The 17,194-nt window shown below is 44.3% G+C and overlaps 1 protein-coding gene across 6 annotated transcripts in view; it reads left to right on the top strand.

The window, feature by feature from the left end:
• The first annotated feature begins 301 nt into the window (after nucleotides 1–301).
• The window catches only part of plppr2b (phospholipid phosphatase related 2b), a 36,701-nt gene continuing 19,808 nt past the window's right edge, over nucleotides 302–17,194 (top strand). For 3 of the 6 annotated variants that reach the window (XM_048248211.1, XM_048248214.1, XM_048248213.1), the window contains exons 1-3: nucleotides 302–676; nucleotides 5,421–5,597; nucleotides 13,722–13,910. In XM_048248211.1, the coding sequence (XP_048104168.1) occupies nucleotides 5,463–5,597; nucleotides 13,722–13,910 (324 nt within the window). In that variant the 5' untranslated portion in view covers nucleotides 302–676; nucleotides 5,421–5,462. Of the gene's footprint in view, nucleotides 677–1,062; nucleotides 1,139–5,420; nucleotides 5,598–13,241; nucleotides 13,911–17,194 lie in introns of those variants that run through there. The other 3 variants (XM_048248212.1, XM_048248215.1, XM_048248216.1) reach the window with 3 other exon arrangements.

Genomic DNA, 17,194 nt, shown 5'->3' with positions numbered 1-17,194 from the left:
TGAGGATGTTGTATCCACACTGTAAAAACAACATCACTTAGTTTGTAATCTCCTTTCATCTGGCATGCTCTCTCTCTTGCTCTCTTGCTCTCTCGCTCTCTTTTCTTTCTTTCTTTCCCTCTTTTTCTCTTTTTTATCGCTCTCCAGTGCCTTCCTCCCTCCCTGTCTGTTGCTCCCATTCTCTCTCTCTCCCCCACACACACTCATACACACACACATATGCCAGAGACTCCTCTTCCTCTCTGCTGCTGCTACATCAAGGAGCGTGGCTCTACTAAAAGCCGGCCGTTTTGGACTCTTTGTTAATTGGTGCGAGCGGTGCGTTGAAGACGGGGGGACATCAGAGCGGCTCTCGCATGCGGCGTCCTCTGCCTCCCCCTCAACTCCCCCCAACTCCAGAGAGGAGGGGCACTGCTGCTACTGCCGCCGCCACCACTGCCACAGCAGCACTCTCTGCCTGTCTGCCACCGGGCTTAGGAGCGGAGCGGAGAGGAGGACACAATACAGAGAAGAAAAGAGAGAGAGAGAGAGAGAGAGAGAGGGAAAAGAGCACTGCAAAAGAAAGACGGGGACACCAGTCCGCTGTGCCCCCCCCACTCTGATTTCTGAAAGCAGTCACTGGGAAATGGCTCAGAAGTGAATCACAGCTGAGAGCATTGCAGCCACCAGGAAGGAGGTAAGCTGTCTTCCCACAGAGTGGGATAGTCCGCTCACAGGTGCATGGAAGTAGCATCTCCGGAAAGAGATCCACGCCAATCTGCTGTACTCTGTGTGTGTGTGTGTGTGTGTGTGTGTGTGTGTGTGTGTGTGTGTGTGTGTGTGTGTGTGTGTGTGTGTGTGTGTGTGTGTGTGTGTGTGTGTGTGTGTGTGTGTGTGTGTGTGTGTGTGTGTGTGTGTACAGTATGTATGTGTGTGTGTGTGTGTGTGTGTGTGTGTGTGAGAGCTTGCTGGCTCTGGAGCAGCGTGCAGGGGGACCTGTAGTGTAGTGCAGTGGAGCGGAGTGGAGTCAGCATGTGGGTGGTGGCCACCTCCACCCAGTCCCAAATCTGATTACTGATGGAGATGGCAGCAGGGCTCTGGCCCGGCCCACGGCCTCCCACTGGACAAGGCTGCCCGAAGGATTGAGAAGGACGGACAGGTGTGTGGTGTGTGTGTGTGTGTGTGTGTGTGTGTGTGTGTGTGTGTGTGCACTATGTGGTTATGAGTGGTTACAGGTGAAAAAAACTTTGAGTTATTCAGGTGGTATCTTGGAACATTGTTGCTTTGCTGTATGGTTTAGCTGTTCCTGTTTCTCTGTTTTGGTTGTGTGTGTGCATGCGTGTGTATAAGTGAGTGTGTGCGTGCGTGCGTGCGTGCGTTTGCAAGTACATGCATCTGTACAAATCATCCATGATTGTCTGAGTTGATGTCTGAGTTGAGGTTGAGATGTGAGAGCCTATTGATTGTTGAGCGCTGACGCTGCTGTGCCTGAGCTCCACAAGCGGATGTACAGGAGCATGCAGGGCTGGAGGGACACACACACATGATGAAAGAGAAACGAGAGGCTGGATGCACCACAGATAAATAATGTAGAGCAGAGGAGGACAAGAGCATTCATATATTTTACTGCCCAATTAGTGTGTGTGTGTCTTCAGGGTGTCAAATTGCCAACATCTTGGTTGGAGCTAAGGGAGTTGTCTTGTGTTGGTGTGTGTGTGTGTGTGTGTGTGTGTGTGTGTGTGTGTGTGTGTGTGTGTGTTTGACCCCATCATCCATTCCTTATACTAAACCACGGACCCAAAACATTGATGTGTTTTATGTATTATTGCAGTGTCCATTTGCATTGGGACTGAGAGTAAACAGTTGCCCAGTGTGCTATGATTCCCTCCTCCTGCCTCTGTCTGGAGGTTGAAGCACATTTCCCTCATGTGTGCTTTTCCTTATCTTGACACTGTTCCCATTTTTATTTTTTTTTTTGTGCTGGGCTGCTTACCCCATTGCCTAGAATAGATTAGAATTTAGACCATGCAGACATGAAAAATGACCTGGATACAGAATCTTAAGGAGCTGAATGTACAGTACTGGTGTGCATGATACGCAGGTCTGTCAATCAAACAACACCGTCCAGAATGATGTGTGTGTGTGTGTGTGTGTGTGTGGGAGGGGGGGGTGTGTGTGTGTGTGTGTGTGTGTGTGTGTGTGTGTGAGTGTGTGTGTGTGTGTGTGTCTGTGTGTGTGTGTGTGTGTGTGCTTGTGTGTGTGTGCTTGTGTGTGTGCATGTGAGAGGGTCAGACAGAGACAAATTAAGACAGAGTCTGAGTGAGTGTGATGGTTTCAATATACTGTTTGATTTATTAACCACTTTAGAAGGTTAAAAGTGTTGAACTAATGTGACTGATTACTGATAAAACTGGATGGATGGTGTCAGTTAAAAATAGGACCACAGTCTTCAGTGTGTTCATTGAAAAATGAAAACTGTGACTAAACATAAAAGGGAACTGAATCAAACAGCAATTCACATACAACTGATTGATGACAAGCCAGTTTCTTCATGGATATGCAGTCATACTTCCAATAAGTTAGAAATGCTGCTTGCACTTCCTGCACTCTGTGATTTTTGTTTGTGTCGGTGCCACTTTCTTGGTATACATTTTTGGAAGTATGTCTATATTCAGAGTTGGTGGTGGAAAGACGGGCTGGTTGACTATGGCTGACTGTGCCATATGGGGCGGAGAATGACATCAGTGCCATCTCAGTAGTTGGCATCGGAGTGGGATTGTCTTTGTTGAATAGGCTTCCGGTGTTTAGATGGCATGCTGGCCCTGGTGCCTGGCACACAGCTCAGGGCCGACCGTCTGGGATGGCCCCCGTCTGGATTGCGATCACGTTCCCTTTGGTCAGCGCTGCTCCAGGGCGTCTGATTTCGATCGGTGAGCCGAGACAGATAATCTCTTGAGGGACTGTCACAAGGTGACAAATATTTGTTTAAATAAAATGTTTTTACTGCCTGTTACGCTTCACTTGTGGCTTCCCAGATCTGTCACTGACTCTAGATCAGCTATTGACAGGTTGTGACATCTCCACCTCCAATCTGTTTCACTCTCTCATCCCAGCTCAATCAATGGCTGTCGATTCTCTTTCAGGTGTGTGTGTATGTGTGTGTGTGTGTGTGTGTGTGTGTGTGTGTGTGTTGTGCTTTTGTGTGTTACCAGGGTGGCTCTTGTAGAGGCTGACAGTTACAAGATGTTAGTGGTGTGTGGCTCGCCAGCGGGCCTGTGGAGGCTCTGAGTGTGTCTCTCCCGGAGCTTCATGTCTTATTCACCCTCATCTTGTGCCGCTCTCCCCTGTTCCCGTTCTGTCTCTCTGTTTTACTCCTTTTGCCATCTCAATTCTCTCTCTCTCTCTCTCTCTCCGACAGTGTTGGAAGTGGGATGAAAGCTTTGCGCTCTCTGTCAGTGGGGTGCCTCTGAAGCATGCTTATGCTGATGGTTCTAACTGACTCATTGAGAGGTGTGCATGTGTGTGTGTGTGTGTGTCTGTGTGTGTCTGTGTGTGTGTGTGTGTGTGTGTGTGTGTGTGTGTGTGTGTGTGTGTGTGTATGGATTTCCTACCCTCCTATAGAAGTAATAGTAGGACCATTAACATTTTTGTAGGGCATGCCTTCATGGTGAGTGCATGAATGATATATAATGTATGGTTGATGATGTACAGTGTATGTATGTGTAAACGTTACATTAAAATTGACATTGGGCAGAGTATGGGAACAAAGCCATAACATTTGCCCAGAAGTGCAAAGTATTATTTAAGCACTACAAATCATCTACAAGTATTCCAGCATACAGTATGCTATATTTTATCTTATAATATAAGAAGTGGTACAATATATGAATGTTTTATCTGAAATTTTCTTAAATATGTACAGAGGAGAAGTCTACTGTTAGAGAACATGAGTGTGCATGAATGTGAGGTGGTATGGATGTGAGGTGGTATGGATGTGAGGTTGTATGTACAGTATGAAGAGCATACATTTGATGCAGAGTACACATAAGATAAGTGAAGTGGGTTATATACACTTTTGTTTGTATGTGTGGTGAGCATATTTGCTTTTGACGGCTGAGCATCCCTGTGTGTTTGTATGCACATACCGGGTGGTCCGTTAACTTCTCTGTCAGACATCTCCATCTAACAGCTCTGTTGGGGGGCTTTGCTGGATGTGGGAGAAGCTGTCTTATTTAAGAAGGAAGTTGTGATTGATTAGAAGATTTTCCATCCATAACTGTGACAGCTTATCTTTCTCCACAGGGGTTCTGACTGTAAACTAGCAATGAGGGTATCTGGGACTGCAGCTTTGTGGTTCTCACTTTCTTTTTGGATGGGAAGTGCAAAAGAGAAGTGGTTGCAAAAAGTGCAGTGATTGGAAAAAACCATTGCACTGGTGGTTGGGAATAGACACCAAATGCCCAAATCACTGTCTGATTTCAGATTCAATTGTGAGCATCAAAAGGAGCTCCACCAATGGCATGGAGTCACATTACTACTATATGTCATAGTTCCTAATGGAACATCATTAACTGATATCTTTTTTGAATTTAAACTCTTGTGTCCTAAAATAAACAGAAAACCTCCAACTCCAGAACTGCTGCCGCTGGCCACTGTGGTCAGGCAGGAACCCCTCTAGGCCTCTGGGATAAAGAGAAATGGACTTGAACCTTTATTGGAGACTTTCATCTCAAAATATCTGACCTTGTTTGAAGATTACTGATTTTGATATTGGGGGGGAAATCCTGTTTTTGGTGCACAGAAGCTATAACTGATTTGTGCCATTTTATGACTACCATGGCAAATGCACAAGAAGCACAGAATTCTTATTATTTCACAGAAATATTCAGCCCATATTTAGCCCCAATTACGTTCTACAATTCACTACTGCACAGAAACTCTGTCATTCTAATGAGTGTTGAAAATACAATGTAGGTCACAGACAGAAATAATTAGCACTTTTATTGTACTGGAGTTCCTGCTCTAAGCATGTTAAGATGTGAATGAGAATCCCCTCTTAGATTTGAAGAAGTATAGGTCGGTGTTTGTGAGTATTTGTCTGCCTCAAGTCTTCATCAACCTCAGGGGTTCTGTTGCTGTTTGAGGAGTCATACACTTCAATCATGTGTTTTGTAAGTTAATTTCAGTTTCAGAGCCTGAATGATAGTCAGCCACTTATTTAATAACATATTCTTGCTGACATGTTGAGACACTTGGGTCATTCAAGCATGAGATAAGTAGATAAGTGCCGTATGATTTTACATAAAATGACCTCCAAGTGTACAGTAAACCCCTAATGTGTCCCCCTCTGTTTGGTTCCATTTGCCGTTTTTGAGACCGTGCTGCATGCTTAATGTGTGTTCTGCATGTTGTTTCAGTGATCCACGTGTCTGTTTCTCTAGGTGTGAAGGACAAACGGGGTTGGAGGCAAAAGAGGAGGCAGTATGCCAGGTGTGTCGGGAATGAGGACAGGCGTCGGAGGGAGGATGCTAGGTGTGTCAGGAATCAGGACGAACATCGGAGGAGGATCTGGGATGAAGAAAAGCACCTACATAGTGCCATGTTTCCTTTTCGTGGAGGTAAGTGCTGCAGAGTTTTCATCTCGCATTATACAGTCAGGTCCGCTCAAACTGTTCATTTCTGATTGGACGAGAGGCATTCCAGAGTGGGGCTATCCCAGGACATCCACACTCGGATGCTTTACCGCTGGTGATCACTCTGACGTGAATGTCCCATTGGGGCAGCCGTGGCCTACTGGTTAGCGCTTCGGACTTGTAACCGGAGGGTTGCCGGTTCGAACCCCGATCAGAAGGAACGGCTGAAGTGCCCTTGAGCAAGGCACTTTTTTATTCTGACAAATACTTCCATCTCTGCTTTGGTTTCGTTGGTTAAGCTTGTTGAACACGGTACAGTTGGAGTCAGTTGGAAGAGAGCAGTATTGAGAGTCCCTCTGTGCTCTGTGTTTGTCCATGTGGTCAGTTGAATGGTCAGGGCAGGGTGGTCTCAGCAGAGGAAACTCTCAGATATAAATGGAAGCTTTTATGACCTCTGCTGGTGCACTCACTCTAAATCAACAATATTGATTTGAGTCTCTGCGCTCAGTGCTCTGTGTGTCTGTCTATTTGTCTGTCTGCCTGGTCCTCACAGGAGCTTTTTGTCTCCTTCTCAGTCAATAGAGAGCACAGCCTGCATTTACAGGCTATGGCCAAAATCCACTTTTGGGCCGGGTGTCCTGGGTTAGTTTTAAAGGGGATCTCTACAGACCACCACGTGACCACGGCTTGTTCTTTCAAAATCAGGCAGGCTGACGCTGGGATTAGTGCAGAGGGCCCGTGAACTGGCCGGGCTGTCCATCAGTGAGGTCTCAGAATACAAATATGACCGTTCCAGTGCACTGCACAAATGCGCATGGCCACTGCTGTGGACTTGCTATAGGCGAGGATCACGTCAGCCAGCGGCAAGCGGCAGCGGCAAACGTAACGCAGCGCTCAGACCATAATACGTTTTGCCTCGTTCCTAAGCAACACAAACGGTTTGTCAATTGAATACACTCGCGTTGCGCTTTGAAAGTTAAACCAAGTTCAACGCTCAGCTTGTTCAACGCTAGCGCTACGCCAGCGTTGCCACCGTTCCACTGCCAAACCGCTTGCCGCTGGCTAATGTGATCCCCGCCATAGTTTGCCTTGCAGTGCTGTGCACCATTTCTTTAGTTATGTCTCAGATTGGTCCCTCTCAGTGTATTGTGTAGCCCAATCAGAGCCGCCCAGCATACAAAGGAAATACTGTTCCACTTCCCCAACTTCATGGCCCCTTTTTGTTCCTCTCTGTTCATTTCTCCCTAAACCGCTCGCCCTCCCCAAACTCTAAATGTGTCCGGGGACCACCAAACCCCTCAGAAGTGCCTCCTAATTAATCCCTCTAATTAACACGCTCTTCAGATGGCCCACTCAGCCGACGCCTGTGCCCACATATCCATCATGCCTAAGATAACCGCCCGCGGCACCACACACACACACACACACACACACACACAAAACCCACTGAAGTAGGCTAATGTTAGCATTGCATCCATCTCAAAACACACCTTACTTACTACAGTGACATCTCAGTCCATTCGTTCACCTGGAAGGTTTGTATGTTCCAGGACTAGACTCAGAGATGGAGACAGAATGCATTGTGGGAGAGGGGAGGCTGGGGTGAGCTGCTAACCCCAGGGGCTCCCAGAGTGCAGCTGGATCAGATGTGGAGCAGGTCTGCCACATGCGGGCCAGATCAGGACCAGATGTGGGCCAGATGGATGGCAGCGCTGGACAGATCCGTTTTAGTGTCCGCTGCTGTGAGACTCAGTCACTACCCCTCCCTCTCTGTAATCCTGACTGGTCTGACGTGGGAAATGGAGAGTGAGAATTTAAGAGACTGTAGCGCTCGCCATTCCCCCTGCGGCTTGCCATTTCCTGTTCCGCATTTGCATCTCATTATTAAGTTGCTTTGATAACCATGTCCTCCTCCTCCTCCTCCTCCTCCTCCTCCTCCTCCTCCTCGTGTGGCCATCTCATCTCGGTTTGATTCCACTCTTCCACAGAATGGTGTGAGAACCTGTCTATCACTCCATCTGGGATTACAGCGGATTAGAGCACAGCCTCTTACTTCATAAATGAGTGTTTATTCTAAGACGGGTGGGAACACTCAGAAAGGATTAAAAAGTCTGCTGCTTTGCTCATCCAGCCAGTAGAGTGTCATTTCTGAATGGCAACACGGCCTTATGTTGCCAAAGGCTTTTTAATCAGTTAATAAGCCCCCTCAAACTCCATACCTGACTGATGTCACCAGCTATGAGTTTTTTTCTGTAATGTTGCCAAACAAATGAATGCTTTAGAGTTTGAAGAGGCAGGTTTCTTTAAATATTTATTTTTGGAATTATAAACACCACCATCCTTCATTCTTGTCTTCCAGTGTTTGTCAAAAGAAAGATTATTATGAATATGCATATGTGCTCTCAACAAATCTTTTGCAGTCATTGACAGTTCACGCCACTATGATAAGACCTATGATGAGACTATGATAAGGGAAATGATTATCTTCTCAGGTAACACAATGGCGTATATTGCTCATTGATAAAGTATTAGAGATTTATAGAGGCCTCTTACAAACGGTCTCTCTGTCTCTGACACACACACACACACACACACACACACACACACAAACACACAAACACACACACACACACACACACACAAAATGACCACAGACAAACAAAACAGATGTTTTTAAAAGCAAATGGGCTTTGTGTCTGCTTCTGGGGATGGTGGAACCGAATGCTCAGAGGAGTTGACATTTGCATTTGTCTGATATTCTCTTTCCGCCCCCTCCCCCTTCTATATGTTTTGCACATAAAGCCAGAAGAAAAACACATAAACCTTCCAGACACTCATACCATGTGCTTAAGGTCTCAGGGAAGGGCTGCTTTGCAGTGTGCACACTCTCTCCTGAGAATGTCTTCCAGCTCTATATATAGCCATTGTACTGTGTGTTGTGTACTGTGTATTGTGTATTGTGTGTTGTGTGTTGTGTACTGTGTGCTGTATGTTGTGTACTGTGTGTTGTGTATTTTGTGCTGTGTACTGTGTGCTGTGTGCTGTGTACTGTGTGTTGTGTGTTGTGTGTTGTGTGCGATGTACTGTGTGTTGTGTGCTGTGTGTTGTGTATTGTGTATTGTGTGCTGTATGCTGTGTGTTGTGTGTTGTGTGCTGTGTGTTGTGTATTGTGTATTGTGTGCTGTATGCTGTGTGTTGTGTACTGTGTGTTGTGTGCTGTGTATTGTGTGTTGTGTGCTGTGTGTTGTGTGCTGTGTACTGTGTGCTGTGTGCTGTGTGCTGTGTTATTGGAGCAGCCTTTCCTGGCACTTGTTGTGGTGGGTGAGACTGCAGCTGGTGAGACGGAGAGGCGGCCTGGGGAGGAGGACTGGAGACAATAACACATGGAGATACGAGAGATGAAGGAGACAATAACACATGGAGATACGAGAGATGAAGGAGACAATAACACATGGAGATACGAGAGATGAAAGAGACAGGGAAGTTTCACAAAGAAGGAAGATCACAGGAGCAAAGTAACATTGGGGGAAGGGTAGAGAGAGGGGGCGAGAGACAGTAGGCGTCTCTCCTAGAGAGACAGAGAGAGAGAGAGAGATAGATAGATAAGGGGAATGCAGTCTTTCATCTGCCTACAGACATGTATCATCTTTGTCTTGCATTGCATTACTTTGTCTTCATTGTAAATGCTGAGTTTCTGTTCAGTAAGGAGATCTCTAGTCCAATATGTATCAACAGTGCCACCATGTGTCATCTATTCCTCTTGTCCACACGTGCAGTGCTCTGTTCTGTCAGTAGGTGGCAGACAGGGCTTTTTCTAAAGCCAAAACTGGAGCATGCATACATAAATAAGGCAGCAGATCCCTATGCGAGCATCACACGAGAGAAATTATTTTTGAGAATTATTCATGGGTTAGGTGATTTTGAATCATCAAGAAAAAAAGAATATGATCTCTAATCCGTGCTCTTTTATATTATTCAGTGGTTTTGAGGCAGCAGGAATCACCTGCCTGAAACTCTCAGTTTTTTTTATAACCGTGCACAGTACATGTGTAGTACATCCCTATCAGTCATGTTCACCCTGTAAACACATTGATAAATGTGTATCATGGGGCATATCTGTGATCTGAAGATTTTGTATTAAAAGTTGTATTTGTGTATCTGTTCCATGTTCTATAAATAAAAGGAATGAAGGAAGATGCCTCTGATCAAATCAGCTTTCAGTGTAAGATATCGGCGAATTAGACGGATTCACACTTCTCTGAGTCCTTCGGCCCCCCCCACAGATAGTCAGTGTTAATGCTATTCACTCGTCCAATAATTAGAGCAGATGAAATCTTTACGCCTGTAACTGAGAAACTGAGAACCATTTTATATTTATCATCGGATTAATTCTGGCTTGCATCGACTTGGCAAGGACTTTGTGAAGTCATACAAGTATGTCTTCCCTGGGGAGCTAAACATCTATCCTACTTACTCTTTCTGTCTCTCTCTCTCGCTCTCTCTCTCTCTCTCTCTCTCTATCTCTCTCTAGCCCCTTAATCACACTCCCTCTCTTCTGAATCCTTCATCTCCGAGGCCAGTGTGTCTGGAATGTCATTAGCTGACAAACGGATACAGCCACTGCAGTGCCTTAACTTAGAAGGGTACAGGCATGGTTATGAAATATTCAGGCAGGCTAAAATTGACTAACTGAGTAAACAGCCTAAGTAAAAAATCAGGTCACAGGAACCTCTGGTCGTATTTAATCAGCTGAAAGCTTTATGGGCTCTTCAGCTCAATTTTGGGAGCAGTTTGAGACCATTTTGAGGACAGTCCATAAATAGAGAAAGGCTGTTTACACACCTTCTCTTAACAATGAGATTGCATAATTATTCATCCTCTTGACAGTCCCTTCATTAAGTAATGTATTGTAAAGTGTAAATCATAAAAACTCTAGAAGCCATTTCATAAGCGTGTTTGTTTATCCATGACAAGGTGATTCATTTTCAAACACATGTTTATTCAGGTCACAGATAAAGCCCTCTATAGTGTTATTACACAATGAAGCTTTCACTGGCACCTGACAAGCTAAACAGCATCATTTGCTATACTGTGGTCAGTCTACAGGGCAGTATTTTAAAATTCACATGGCATCTCTACAGGGCAGTAGTGTAGATATGGCATCTCTACCTTGTAACTTTTTATTTGACTTTTACACCATCTGCTCTGCCTTTGTCAGAGCATATGCAGCGGCACCAAGTGCAGGCGTGCACTCTTACATTTGCATTGCAAAATAGATCGCCCTGTCAGTGGCATAATCAGTAGAGGGTCACCCAGGTGTCCCACCCTTCTGTGGTGTCCATGATAAGTCTCGTGTGGTGACATTGACACCTGTAAATCATCACACTGTAAACTCAGATACTGACAATCTAGCATTTATATACTGTAGCATCTTTAATTATTGATGACCAGTGATAGCAGAATGGTTTTTGAAAAAAACATTTTTTTAAAGAAGTTTGTGGTGAAACAGTATCTGACAAGGCCAATAATGCAGTGACATTAACCACAGGTATGCCGTCTGTCAAAATGATGCTGGGAGCTCAGCGAAAGTGTCACTGATAGAAACATGTGTAACCGATGACTCACTGGAGCCACTAGCTGAGATTTTAGTGAACACGATGAATCATAATCATTCCAACTTGCAGGCTTCACCATCCACAGTGGTGTACATTAGTGCCTTGATCTGGACTGGTTTGCGTCTCACCACTGTTAATTTGCAGACAGCTCACTCAAGTGCACTAATTAGGTCGAAATAAACCGTTTCCTCAGGATCACAGTGGCTAATTACTCATCTATATTAATCCAATAAATGCTGTTCAAAACAATGTTATCAACTCTGCCCTCATTTGGCATGTTGAGGCATTCTTCAGGGATCCTATGAAGCTAGGTTTTGATTTAAAATGCTAATTTATGAAATGCAACTCATTTGATAGCAGTTTCAAGTGCATTGCAAGGATAACATGTCTAATTTACTCTGAGTTGTGCCATTGCACCCACAGAGCTGAATAAATAATAAATTGGCATAGTATCTGTCTGCTTGCAACTGTTACCCCCACTCAGAGGAGCAACATGTCACAGGCCACCGTCTCCAGTCCAGAGCACAGAATAATAAGTGGATAAATTGTAGCCATTACCTTCTTTACTGCACCTAATATTTGACCATTTTAAAGACAATTTTCTATATTGACTAACTCCTACTAAAGATGTAAATGACATTTTCTAAGAATAGAGTTCCAGAGATATAGTCAGTCTCTTAACACTGTGGAACACTATCGACCCTTTACCACTGAAACTACTGAACAGTCAGACAAACCATCAGGTTTATTAGCTGTATGATTTCAAGTCTTTCTAAGAGCATAAATGTGGTGTAAGTGGTGTGAGTGTTCTTTTAGGAGAGGCCCTGTAAAGCTAACAGGAGACAAAGATTTGTAAACTGTGCCACTAATATGGACATAATGCACTTCATAAAACTAAGGCAAATTTATTGGTGCCTTTTTATAGCCTAATTCCTGCACAGTTGTTGCCACTCGTAAGCTGACAAACAGACTACAGTAAGCAGCTAAATTATGGAGCTGATTCACACTGGAAGATTAAAGGTCCTGTGCTGTGCTTTCCTCTGACTGCGTCAAAAGGAGACTGTGATGCTGCTTTGAAGTTGCCAGCACACAGAGGGCTCTCTCTCAGCCGGGATCCACCTCCATTATGGAGCCTTTCTCTGGCTCCTTCAGACCCCTTCAGGGCTCCTTTCAAGACCATGGCTGGCAGCCCTCAATTGGCTTCTGGAAAGTTATTTTTAAACTGGTGGTCAAAACACTTGATGTGTCACTTGATTGTATATCACCAAGATTTTCAACACTACTTAAGCAATTTCCTAGTCGTGTCTGATTCTTATACGACCAAAGTACCATGAAAAGGGCAGTTCCATTGCTCATCTTGGCAGCAGCTTTTATCCTGACATTAATTCAGTGAATGACATTAATGTCAGACTGGCCCTTATATGCCCCCTACAGTAAGAGATTAAGTTAGCCTCCCTGGATTTCCTGTTTTCTTTTTTCTTTTCCCAACTTTCCCACCTTCATCCCAGCTGAGTGACAAGATCTCACCAGGATGGTGCCTCACAATAGAGCGTGACCACAGTGAATATATGATCATTGCATTTATGTGCTATGCACACATTGCTGGAGTCATTTTGTACCCTGATTATTTTTGTTATTGGCCAATGTCATGCCATTTAATTCATCCATGCACTTACTGTGCCCTTTAGGCAGCTAATTCATTCAGTATATTCCTACAGCTAACACACATACACACATATGCTCACACAGTGCAACCCACACACTCCTTTATAGTGTGTGTGTGTGTGTGTGTGTGACAGGGAAAGAGAAAGCGAAAGAGAGAGAGAGAGAGAGAGAGAGAGATGCACACAGCCCTTTCTCCACCCCTCCCTTCCTCCTCTTGGTTTTCTCCCCCACACTTGCACTCCTTCTGCATCCTCCCCTCTCTCTCTTTCTCTCTCTCTCTTTCTCTCTCACACATCCTTGTCTTCCTTCCTCTCCCTCAGTCTTTCTCTCTCCTCCACTCATTATTTTTCCATCCCTCTTCTGTGCTATTTCTACTGTTTTTTCTCATTTCTCTGCGTGCATCTGTGCAGTTTTATTTTTGGTTCTTCCTTCAGCTCCTGGAGATGCGCGCGTGTGGATCCTAACTGCGCGCTCCCTCTCTCTCCCTCCTTCTCTCTCCCTCCCTCTCTCTCTCTCTCTCTCTCTCTCTCTCTCTCTCTCTCTCTCTCTCTCCATCTCTGTCAGGCATGCACTCTCGGCGCGGCTCATGCTACACTCATTCTCACACACTGAGCAAGACTCCACTGCTCCTCTGGGGAGCTCCAGCTTTTCCAGCCCGTTCTCCTCCCCTCACCCCTTCATCTCCCTCCAGTGCCCGCGTGCCGCTGCGCTCCCCCTCTCTCTCCTCCGCCGTCCACGCGGATCTCCTGTTCTCCTGCTCACTGCCGCTCTTCTTTAATGTCTTCCCTCCATTCTGCGCTCTAAAAGTGGGACCATGTTCTACTTCCAGCTGGTGATCATGGCCGGGACGGTTCTCCTGGCGTACTACTTTGAGTACACGGACACGTTCCCCGTCCACGTCCAGGGCTTCTTCTGCTTCGACAAGACCTTCTCCAAGCCCTACCCAGGACCGGAGGACGAGAGCAAGGCTCCCCCAGTGCTGGTCTACTCCCTGGTTACGGCCATCCCTACTGTTCTGGTAAGAGCTTCCTCAGCTACCTCCATCCTCACACTCACACCAACTCCAGGTGATCAGGGGCAGGTTGGATGGACAGATGTGACAGATGTTGCTGGTTGTGCCATATTTTTTACAAAGATGTCATCTGTACCAGTTACACATATGTCTGCATGTTTGGGCTGTTTGTAATCACTGAAATACACACATGCACTTTATAATCACAGCAAATGTGTCACTGCAATACAACGAGTGTCTACTGCTACTTGCACATGAACTGATTCAATGCAGGATAAAAATTGAATGATTTCTAAGTGAATGATCTCGGAGATGACTTCTTGGTTGAATGACCGCTGAATGAATGTTGGGGATTTTATTTATAGTCCTCCGCCAGTCGGTGGAGCCCTCAGCCAGGGGCTCAGGGCTCAGGTGTCTGGGAGGGACGCTCCGTGTGGACGGAGCCTGCGGTCAGGTCCCATCTCAGCAGTCTGCTCTCTCTCTCTCTCTATCCCTCTCTCTCTCTCTCTCTCTCTCTCTCTGTGCTCCACTTGGACAGTAACTGGGCTGCCCTGGCAGAGCTGGCTCTCTTTTCACCTATTCACCTAAGACACACTTTGCCTCATTTTTATGCAAAAGGCAGATTTGTTTATCCTCCTAGTCGTCCCTTCTGGAATGTGATTTAAAAACTACCCCAAGAAAGAAATTCTAGAATTAGCATCCATTAATAAAGATATGGAATAATAATTGAGGTAAATACTGTCATATGTAATCAGTTCTTTCATTTATTTGAAATGTCTTGGTCTTTCAGGGGGATGATTGCCGTTGCCTCCTAGTGCTTATACTCTACTTATTCATGTGGCTGGCTAGAGACAGGGTAAAAGTTGTGATGTTGTCTGTGTTGTAACAGCAGTGACTACTCAAGCATGTGGGGATAATGGGCTCTTCATTCAAACCTCGCCCACCATGGCTTTATTTTGGGAAGCGATCTGCTCTGTGGAAGTGAGAGCCAAACAAACCCAGCCAGATACCAGTTTACAGATTTAGCCATGTGCCATTGTTGTTTTATATGTATGTAATGTATAATCAAACAACAAAATATGTGTATACAGTATATCTTGTATATTATCATATTGCTGCAATTTATATTCATTTTCCATGACCTCAGTGAAACTGGACTATGTTTGTTCGTAACACCATGACCAGACATCACAGTAGTTTTTTTCATGACTAAGACGTTAGTCAACGACCTTTTTTCATGACTAAGACGAGACGGGCAGTAATGTCCTGAAACACTGACTAAGACTATCTTAAGATGAATTATTGTTGACGAAAAAAGACGAGACTAAAATGTTTTGCATGAAATAAGAACTAAGATAAAATCTCTCTTCATTTTCGTCTACAAAATGAGAAGACAGAATATCTAGCTGTTACGTTTTCAAAATATTCCGAATGAGTTCATACGCAACAGCTTTCCTGTAGGCTAGTCTACGTGCTGTTGCTGCAACCCTGTGGCTGCAACACAAAACTACATGGAACAAGAACACTGGAGATTTCTGCCAGAGTTACCAACTAACTACCTAAGCTTTATGCCACAATGCTACATACCCAGAAGTTGAAGCTTCTCTCATACAAATTAACATCCACCAGAATGTCCATACGAAAATGTTCATCATGTAATGTCAACTATTTAACTAGTTAGACTGATGATGCAAAGTTTGCTAGCAAGTAAGCTAATATGGAAAGTTCGCTAGCAAGTTAGCTATGGCTAAGATGGAGAGTCTGTTTGGGGAATGTGTTGTGTTTGGGCGCATATCGCCATCTAGCGAGGCGGAGTAAAACATTAATACTTTGGTCTACGACAGTGTTTCTCAAACTTTTTCAGTTTCAGGACCACTTAACTAACCCTAGCTAAAAAAAAAAAAAAAAAAGATTAGACCTACTTCAACAGTAGCCTATAATTAGTCTACACTATAGGCCTACTCACTGAACCACCTTGCTTATTGTCTTTGCACTTTGCTTATTGTGTGGATTCATACTGTATGATTTAAACTGGCATATCTTACATAGACAGTGTTGCAGAACTGTTTTTACATACAAGTTGGTTCAATATTGCAAACAACTCATCTATATTATATTTTACCACGTCTGCTCACGGACCACTGGAGATAGCTTGCGGACCACCAGATTCCCGGACCACACTTTGAGAAACACTGGTCTACGAATATGACAGTGGTCCAGTCAAATCTTTTACTGTCTATGGTCAAATCCCAGCCGAGCTATAACTGAAGGGTTCAGATGCAAAAGCCTCTAAATGCCACCTATGTCAAAAATGAGATAAAGATGGTGAGGGATGCTCTCCACACATAGTATAATGCTAATCAAATAATTTAACTTCTAAACCCACTAAATACCACTCCTTTCCTGGTCTGAAATATCGATTTATAGGCAAAAACCTATAGGAGACTGAATTTAAATGCTCATTTAAAAGAAAAGTGGTCAGACGGATTTAGAACTGAACTCTTCAACTGTAGCTCGAATTACCTGTGCATGTAAACATACTGACTGACAAAAAATCAGAATGAGTAATTATAACAGACGAGTAGCCCTGTGGACACACAATATTGTTGGAAAATTGAGATGTGTGAAACACTATTTGACTCAAAATGGTAATCAGAAATAATTTGTTAAAAAAAAAAGACTAAAATGTGTTGACTAAAACTGACTAAGACTAAGATACCTTTAGTTTTCTTATGACTACAACTAGACTAAAATGACGAGACTTTTAGTTGACTAAAACTTGACTAACAAAAATTATATTTGAATGACTAAATATGACAAAGACTAAAAAGGACATTTCGTCACAAGACTAAGACTAAATTAAAAATAGGTGACAAAATTAACACTACATCACAGATCCTCAAACTGACAAACTGCGCAGTGTAAACTTCCCATTGTCCAGTCTTCCCCTCGTGTCCTCTTTGCCATACAGTGTCAAGAAGCAAGCATCAGCAATCTGTCAGAGCTGCGTCCAGCAGAGAGTAGCTGCTACTGGACTGATGCGGAGTGACATGAAGCATTTAGAGTCTCGGGCCTGTAGGTCCTTTCATGCTGCTCTGACTAATTAAACCCACTAGTCTGTTTGTTAAAACCTCTCTGGCCCGCCGTGACCCTCATATTTGCACACCCATATGAGTGTCTCATAATAGAGCTTTGGGTAATGGTAAAGCTGTAGTCTTGTTTTGGCATAATTGAAGTAGTACTACAACCCTGTTTCCAAAAAGAGTTAGGACGCTAAGTAAAATATAAAT

Source organism: Alosa alosa, chromosome 7 (assembly GCF_017589495.1).
Source record: "Alosa alosa isolate M-15738 ecotype Scorff River chromosome 7, AALO_Geno_1.1, whole genome shotgun sequence".
Lineage (NCBI taxonomy): Eukaryota > Metazoa > Chordata > Actinopteri > Clupeiformes > Clupeidae > Alosa > Alosa alosa.
Note: the sequence above shows the minus strand (reverse complement) of the source record. Positions and strands in the feature narration are given on the sequence as shown.